The sequence below is a fragment of the Vanacampus margaritifer genome, chromosome 12 (assembly GCF_051991255.1).
Source record: "Vanacampus margaritifer isolate UIUO_Vmar chromosome 12, RoL_Vmar_1.0, whole genome shotgun sequence".
Lineage (NCBI taxonomy): Eukaryota > Metazoa > Chordata > Actinopteri > Syngnathiformes > Syngnathidae > Vanacampus > Vanacampus margaritifer.
The window spans coordinates 17587244-17596712 of record NC_135443.1 but is presented as its reverse complement, the minus strand read 5'-3'; the positions used below and the strand labels follow the sequence as shown (position 1 = coordinate 17596712).

The 9469-nt window shown below is 39.2% G+C and overlaps 1 protein-coding gene across 2 annotated transcripts in view; it reads right to left on the bottom strand.

The window, feature by feature from the left end:
• Positions 1 to 5861: 5861 nt before the first annotated feature.
• Positions 5862 to 9469, bottom strand: part of ptpn20 (protein tyrosine phosphatase non-receptor type 20) — a 35187-nt gene continuing 31579 nt past the window's right edge. For both annotated transcript variants that reach the window (XM_077582693.1, XM_077582695.1), the window contains 2 exons: positions 9297 to 9359; positions 5862 to 9218 (listed from right to left, as the gene is read on the bottom strand). In XM_077582693.1, coding sequence (XP_077438819.1) covers positions 9108 to 9218; positions 9297 to 9359 — 174 coding nt within the window. In that variant the 3' untranslated portion in view covers positions 5862 to 9107. The remainder of the gene's footprint in view (positions 9219 to 9296; positions 9360 to 9469) is intronic.

Here is a 9469-nt window from a genome sequence, read left to right as displayed (position 1 = left end):
CGCCTGATGCCGAGCGAGCAAGCCAATGTTGAAGGCGGTGACCCGAAGCAGAGGTTCCGTGGGAGTCTGTGCCAGTCTGAGGTCCCTCTGCCTGCCAGAGTCACATTTTAATCACAAGCATAATTTGAATCTACACTAATGAATACAAATGACTCCCAGGACTCCACAAGACGAGAGTGATAGATCATTATCGCGGCTAACATTCGCTTATCTGACGCCCCTTTTCAATTAGCGGCCCCCGTGGAGATGATCACAGAGGCCCCCCGCTCAAATGAAGACAAACGATGGCCCTCGCTACGCCGTGGATCTTCCCTCGCTTCTTTAATAGCTTTCTAATTTAGGAACATCTTTGACGTGACGTGATTTGGCAGCAGGCTTTTTTTTCTCCTTCATTCTGAGAAGTTGACGAGAAAGTCACATAATAGAAAGCAGGTGTTAATCGACCTTACTCGGATGTGACACGCAATTCAGGAGGGAGTTTGACAAAGAGAAGATCGTCCTTGCCACACACTGACACGAAGCATTTACTTCACAAAGACGCCTTTGTATCCATTTAGTCATACGTCCATTTTTCTTCCATTAGCCCTTCAATTGGCCTTTAAAGTACCGTGGAACCTTTTACAATTGAATACTGCTTAATTGCACAATTTAGAATTGATGGTAAATGTACAATGCCAATGTGCGCGTTTCGAGCCGCTTCAATTGACCGGGAGTCGGCCGCGTTTTATCCCACATTGCGCAAACGCACCCTTCTACCTGTGCAAAGTCTCAGAAAATATCAAAAGATACCATTGCGCTAAATTATTCCTTGAAGTGATAAATTCCAAGGATGGCAAAAAGGATTCATATGGCTACGGGCTTATATTTTAGTGATCAGTAATACAGTGGTCTTTCTTGTGCTGTTCACACAGCGTTGTTACCTCCTTTTAAAGAGTAAGCAACAGAATATGCAACACTGACAGGTGCTCATTTACTCTGGCTGCAAGCAGAGTTTACATCGTAATGTTGGTATACGTTACAGTCATGGGAAAATACTTTTTCAAAATACTCTTCATTCAACAGGCTTGAGAATAAGAACAGTTTTAATCATTACCGAGCTGTCTCCAATTTACAGTTTTTAAGTAAGAATTTAGAAAAAAAAGTTTTTATCCAATTAAATTCTTTTTTAGATACAAATAATATTTTAGAGAAATATCAGTCTGGTTAAAGGATGAACCATAGTACAGAGACTTTTAAAGATTTTAAACGATATCAGGTGTAATGGAGACCTGAAAAAACTAACAGTCTTGGTACTACTGGATTTAAGTGCTGCTTTTGATACGGTAGATCACCACATTTTATTAAACAGACTCAGAAGCCTGGTGGGCATATCTGGTACTGCTTTTAACTGTTTTTATTCCTATCTCACAGATTGATATTTATTTGTAAGTATGGATACATGTTCCTCTGGTACCCATGGAATTAAATGTGAGGTTCCCCAAAGCTCAATTTTAGGCCCATTACTTTTTTATCTTTACATGCTTCCCCTTGGGGAAGACATCAGGAGACACGGCGTCAACTACAGTTACGCTGACGATACACAGCTGTACATCGCTGTATCTCCTGATGACTTGGGTCCTATTGATACTTTGAAGTTGTGGATGGCAGAAATTTTCCAGTAGCTCAACCAGGACAAAACAGAGGTTTTGGTCATCGGTCCTGAAGGTCGGAGAAAGAAACTTTCCCCAAGATTTTAAACCCTCACAATGTGTAAAGAACTTGGACATCATTTTTTACTCTGAGCTTAGTTTTATTCCTCATATTAAAATTTTTGCCAGATCGTTTTTTTATCATCTTAAGAATATTGCCAGAGTCCGCCCGTTTCTCTTGCAGGCCACCACAGAGGTGCTGATGCATGCTTTTATTTCCTGTCGCTTAGATTACTGTAATGCCCTGCTCTCTGGTCTTCCCCTAAAGAATATTTCAAGCCTACAGCTACTTCAGAATTCAGCTACACAAGTGCTGACGGGGACCAGAGGGCGGGAGCACATTACACCGGTTTTAAAATCGCTGCATTGGCTCCCCGTGTGCTTCAGGATTGATTTTAAGGTGCTTTTATTAGTTTTTAAATGTCTTAATGATTCTTGGGCCATCTTATTCATCTGACCTGCTTTTACCGTATTACTCCTCGCGGCTCCTGAGGTCCTCTAGCAGCGGCCTTTTAACTGTTACTAGGGTGAGGACCAAAACACACGGTGAGCCTGCCGGAGGGCATCAGGTCCACAAAGACTATTGATGTTTTTAAGAGGAGGCTCAAGACATACCTATTTATTTTGCCATTTAAATGATTTTTTTCCTTTATTTCTTAATTTTTTATGATATTGTCTTTTAGCCTTGCTTTTGCCTTTCATCCTGTTTTCTTTTCATGTTTAACTGTTTTCTTTTGGTGTTTAACTGTTTTCATTTAGTTGTTACTAAGTTTTTAGCTCTAGTGTTTCCTCATGGGGGAGCCCCTGGGATGGTTGGTCTTCTCCACTTGGCCCCGGGGGACTGTGGCGCGATTCACTTTGTGTGGGGCGAGTCGTGGTCAATCTGGGCCGGGGATCTTTGGGATGACATTGCACCCTGTAGTGGTTGGTAGTCATCCCTCTCTGTGTGGATGAGCTCCTCCTGGGTCCCTTTCCTCACATTGTTTTTCTGTGCCCCACCATGTTGTGGTTTGTTTGTGTGTGTGTTTGTGGATATGATCATGGGCATGTAGGGGGGAGGAATGGGTTATCATTTGATTGTACTATGGATGTTTTAATTGTTCAGTACCTTGAGTTGCGTTTTAATGTATGAAAGGTGCTATATGAATAAAGTTTGATTTGATTTGCTAAAACAATGCATTTGTGCAGAATGTGATGATTACATCTCAGCCTAGTTTGAATCTAAATGTTTGATCAAACGTGGCCGTTGTGATCATGTGACCAGTCTACCTAATCCACATGCCTAATTGACTGGCAATTATTAACTTTCATTTGATTGACAAACATTTGAAGACGCTTTTTTGCCAATTTAAGGGCAAGTCAACCTTAAACATTTGACAATAATATATGTGACCTCACTAGTCCAAACAAAACATTCTGATTAATATTACATTTGTCTAATATGAGTTATGAAGCAAAATCCAGCCGTTTTTAATCCATCTCAGGGGGCGGCCATTTTGCCACTTGCTGTCGACTGAAGATGACATCACAGTTGCTCAGGGCTCAGGCAACGACCAATCACAGCTCACCTTTTTTCTGAAGCTGAGCTGTGATTGGTTGTTACCGGAGACCTGAGCAACTGTGATGTCATTTCCACTTCTGATATTGATAAAAAAAAAAAAAATAATTATATTCCACTAATGCAATATTAGCCATACTACCATATTTAGACTAGTGGGGCTGCATAGAACATATTGTCGAGAATTTTTTTTAGCTTGACTTTCCCTTTAAAGAGTCATTAGAATTTGGGGTAGGCTGCGTGTGTTCTAATTTGAAGTGGTGTTGTTGCCCACCTCAAAAATATATATAGCATTTCTAGTAAGCTATAGAACGAACAATAACAATCTGTTTATGCTATGACAATAAAGTTTGAGGAATGAGAATTTTCCATTTCATCTTACAACATACAATGTTGGTATTTATTGGATAATTAGCATTGGATGCATTAACATGCATTTTAGGTAGAAGAATATCAAAGGAGTATTCTATTCCGTCCTCTTTCAAAAAGTGTTGAGTTTTTGAAGTTTGGTTTTCTGTCAATCATACAAAAGGTTCTAAAGCAAACCAAAAAATACGGTCATGTTTACAACATAAAGTGTTCAAACATTGTGAGCCCTTAAAATAAGGAACATATTTGACATAAAATTTTTGCTGTATTTCTTGATTAGTATATGCCATATTTTAGTGAAACCACTTAACAAAACTGAAAGTCTACACTTTGGTCAACAATTCATCACTCCTAATTATTTCATTGGAAAACCATTGTAGTGGTGTAAAAGAATCATGCAACACTGTGACTGTCCAACTTATTCATTTAGGAAAAAAAAAGTTCACATTTGAGGTCTAATGAATTTACTTTGCGTTGTATTGAGTCATACTGTAATATTAGATACCCCACAGAAAAACCTGAGCCAAAACTCTTAAAGGCAACTGACTTTGGAGCGAACATGCAAAAGGAGGCCAAAAATCATCGTTAGTTTCCTTTGACAAGTGTGTGGTTTGTTCATGGAGAGGGATGAATGGCTTCTCTGTGTCTCCGTCTGTGGGATGTCATCACAGACGAGCCTGTGGAGGTCCAGCCGAGCAGTGGGTGGGAGGGGGTCGTCTCCAAAATCTTATCTTAACCCACAAGGTCTGGTCAAGGTCCTCGTGTTTGTGCAAAGGCAGACGGAATGAAAAGAAAATATGGATTTGGTGACAGCCTATATGATCTTCATTTTGATCTCACACATCAAGCACAAAAAAACTTGTTTTTAAGATTCCTCTCATCTACACAGATAGCAAAAGTGTCATGTTTGATTTTATTTATTTAAATTCATTCAAGATGGATCAGCAATGCAGTTTTAAGTACTTGTAGGAAATAATACTTTGCAGACGTAGCATCCTGCTCACAAGGGTGGACGGTTTTAACTCGGTAGGATGTTTGTCAAATGTTGTCAAAATAATGGAGAAAAGTTTTGATGTACTGTACATATATATATATATATATATATTCATTCTTCAAAATAGTCATCCTTTGCTCTGATTACCTTTTTTTGCATACTCTTGACATTCTTTCCTCTCAACTCCTTAAAGACTGTTGGAAAATCCTTTCAGGTGACTACCTTTTGAAGCGCATCGAGAGAATGCCAAGAATGTGCAAAAAAGTAATCAGCGAAAAGGGTGGCTTTTAATTCAATTATTTATTTTATTAATTTCACCTTTTTTTGGCTAAGTACATAACTCCAAATGTGTTAGTTACGTTTGTGGTTGCCAAAAATCCTTCAAGGGTGCAAAGGTTGAAGGATTATGTCCAAAAGCTTTAATTGGAAAAGACATGGAAGTGCACTATAGGATTTCCAAATTAAGTCACACATATGTTGATGATTTCTTGTTTGCATCGGGTACCACCATTTATGTGGTCCGTAACCATTACACCACTTGACGTGGCGGTAAAAGTTGACAGTGAAGGAAGTGTGTGCTAGACATACAGTGTTACGCTGTGTGCCCAACAGGGAGCTCTATGATTTACGTGAGCTCAATTTGACACCTTCCTCCTGGCCACCGTTAAATCACAGCCCCTTTCACTGAAACTTCCTATAAACATCCTCTATAATGCCATATTTCCCTGTGCTATTTACTGTATATGACTTATAGTAGTTCCTGCATGCACCCATATTGTCAGAGGATTAAACTTGTATAGTTGTAAACCATCACAGGAGAAATTGCTTTGCCAAATAGCAATTATCCATCTAGTGCGTCAGTTAATTGTGAGCCCACACACATTCATGTCATTTTGTGATTTTATGTACTTATTGATATTAGTGCCATTAATTAATATGCTAAATAGTGCGCACAGCAATAATTTTTTAAAATAAATGATAGACCGTCGGTTGTACCCACAAGCAGAAAGTGAGGGAGTTAATCCCGCCCCCTTCTGTCTCAGCGTCAGATTCATGTGTTTTCAGAGCGTGCGGCGTATTTCCATGCTGTCACAAAGCCCTCTGTGAGAGCGGCTCTATTTACCCTGCAGTAAAAGTGTAGAGGTGCTCAGTGGAATTAGATTTAGGGCCTACTCCTCCCTCGTGCTCTATGTTTCGTTCGAGGTGAGTTACACTGTTGGGGTGTCAAGGGGTGCTATGAAATACAAGCACATCTTAGAATAGTCTTTAATAAGAGGTGTTTCCAGTCAGAGGTTACATAGCGGCTGGTGCAAGTGACAAGATATCCATAGATCGAATAAATATACAGCAGTGCAATTAAGGATGATTACATTTCACGATGCTATTGCTCTTCTTCACAGTACACGATGCGTTTCTTTGCAACCGCAAATGTGCTTTCTGGCTTGAAGGTTCTCAAATGGAGAGAATACGTTAAGCAGCGTCGAGGGAAAAACATTCACATTACAGAGAGTGATGACTCTTGAGCCGCCACACATGAACCAAAAACCTCCCCACTCCTTGGAGAGTATTGCTTTGCTTCGTTACATTCCACATCGTGTTCAAGTCAACTCCTTTGAGAGTGTGCATGCACTATAAGAGCTAGTGTATGTGCTTGAATGTGTGTAGCCGCTTTCACGTGGAGATCCTGTAAAATTGCCTTAACAGACCCCCCCTTTTTGCCTTTTACACCAAACCCAGCAAAGGATAATACCGCAACTGTCATAATGATACCGATTCTATGTCAGTGTCATATATATATATATATATATATATATATAAAGGGAATATTCCAGGTAGTGTAAAAGGGACGGCTCCAAAGACAGAAAATTGCCGTAATTCCGCGAGGGTACCGTTTAAACCGGGGATGTCCAAACTCTTTCCACAATAGTCCTTAAGTTTGATATATTTTAACACTATTGTCACTTAAAAAATAAGCAATATTTCTCAAATTCATTTTTGTGTAAGATATTGTCTGCTGTTGTGCTCTCTTTCTCTTGCCGGGTCAAGTGCCTCTCCCGGCCGATGGCCACCAATTGTGGACGCGAGGACTTAAATACAATAAAAATATCCATGCGCAACTGTCACGCTCGCCTGCTTTTTATCTTTCATTCACATTATCCAAAATAATCACATCACTTTACACTCACGCTCATCACTGCTCACAGCTTAGACATAGGTGGCAAGCTATGCTAAGGCTAAGTTAGCTGGAGAGGTTTTAACATGTGCCAAGCGGTCGCAACAATTCAGTGGAAGATTGGCCCCCGTAAAGTAGTCATGGAGCTTATGGTGACAAAGTTAAGAATGTTCAATGTTAGTTCACTTAAAAACAAAAATTTAAAGCTGTGTTTTTGGAATAACGGTGTTTAAATATAATGACGTTACTATTGGCGTGAGTTATTTTTGCTCATTAATTATTATTCCCATTGGGGCAACTCCGTTACCATTCCTACTAATGCAATACGTTGTGTTATTAGTGCCCCAATTAGGGGTTTCCATCAAGCTATTTTAAATAGAATTTTCATGAATTGCAAAAATAATCCTTAATGGAAACGCTAGAAATTCATAAAAAGGCATAAAATTAACACAAACATTTTTACACTTGGATTTTCCAGCGTATCAAAAAAAAAGGAAAATGCTATTTTTGGCTATAGAAGCAGACAACAAACGATGACAGTCCTGGATACCATACTGCAAGTTTTGACCAGATATTACGCCACATGTACATACTGTAGTCACAAAAAAGAGGCGGCAGTTGATAAAGTAAAATATGTTTGAAGTTGATGAAGAAATTGAAGTGTTTCTGGAATTAATAAAGGAAGCTAACATTAATGCCATTCGTGATTGAAAAGAGGCATTTTTTTTTGTGGTATCTCTAATTTCCTAAATTTTGAAACAGAAAATAGCCAATATTTTCAAGTCATGTTTGTAAATGAGAATTAGTTCTCAAACATTTTACCTGCTTAAATAAAGGATAAATAAAAGAAAAGAAAAATATTTAACTTAATTTTTTTTTTAAATATAATTTTAACTGGGGAATTAAAAAAAAAATACATAAATTTTATAATGAATTAAAAATAAAAAGTCGGATATCTGGTAACGCTGTCCTCAATATTTGATGCATGCCATGTTTTATGACGGAATAGGCAGCAGGCCAATAAAAAAAAATAATGAAACAGGCCACAAATTGCCACCAGGCCGGACTTTGGACATCCCAGGTTTGTACAGAGCAGCGAAACAGGTAACTGCTCTGAAGCTGGAAAACTGTTGGAAAACTGTCGGTTGATTTCGCCCCCTCCCACTCAGTTTAGATGACATTTCTACAGTGACAGTGAAACAGTTGGGAAAATTTTGTATTTTCCAGGTGGTGTAAAAGGGGACACTCTGGGAAGACCTCCTAAGGCAGAAAATAGCTAGAGTCAACTTTGTAGCCCCCGTTCTGTGTCATTGCCATTTATACAGAACAGCAACATGGTAAAAGGCGGCAAAACACCAGCATTTACAAGCGTGTTTGTGTGCATGTGTGTATGTATACAGTATGCATTTGTTATAGCAGCTACAAGCATTCAAAAGTCGAGGTACAAACCAGCAGCTATTTTGTTGCACTGTACATTGTGTAAACCTCTCATTCATTAAGTTATGCATTTTGGCTGACTTTGTATTAAAATAGCCAGTGAATACATACAGAGGCTATTATCAGAAATGTAACCAAAAAGCCCAAATATCACATTTGTAACAATGGGCATTCAAGCCTTTAGCAAAAAGAGTGAATTGAAAATGTATAAATGTATTCAAATGCATTACGTTGCCATCTGCCAGGGGTTTTAAGTACAATTTTTTTTTGTGGTTTTCATACAAAATAGGGAAAGTGTACCATCTTCACACTGTGACTTGCATTAACTTAAGGTAACATGTCATCCTCTTGCCCGTGATTTGGAGCAAGTAAACATTCACATTAATCAACAAAAACAGTGCACATTCAGTCAAAGGTCTCGCGAATGCTCTCAAACAGTGTCGTCGCTCTTTCGGCCCGTCCACTTGTGAGTCGTGACTATAGCAGCTCAGGGTCGATTCCAAGGCACTTGATTCTTTTCATTGCTTGTGATTTACAGAATTAATAGTGTTGCCCTTTTTCCTCACTCTCTCTCCAGGGTACAAATGCACTTAATGAAATAAAAACTCACATTCATCAAGTTATCAGATAATAAACTTTGGTAAGATGATCTTATGCGACCTGAATGGCGTTCCTACCAGACAAAATACGGTTGGACTATTACGATGGCAATTTGCAAATGAAATGCCACAGAGAGACTTCAATCATAAGGCAAATCACTAAGCCTGAAATACGCAAGGATATCCTTAAGAGATCGAGGCTAAACAAAAGTGTATTTTCTTCCTGCATACAACTAGACAAGCACACAGTATGAAAACAGAGAAGAGTTCAAGAAGGTGTTGCAAACATTCAAACTATTTTGTGGTCTTGGGGACTTTCCGGTTGCCACTGGGTGCCGTGGAGTTGCAAAATGCCCTGCAAAACCTCCAACCAGACTTTGTAGCAGAAGAGGTACTGTTCCTGAAACCAAGACAGAAAAAAAGCTCTCGCTTTTGGAAGAGTGGCTTGATTTAAAGCCTCAACTCCGATGCTACTGACCTTGGTCTGAATCATGCCGTGCCGTTGAAGTCTCATCTCCTTTACGATGTTGCTCACGTTAATCTGAGAATAAGAAGACAGATGGCTCATGCATCATCAGCATTTCTGGGCTGTTTGTGTTTCAAATGGCATGTTGGATCGAATGCTCTCATGCCGCAGATATAGTGATTTAG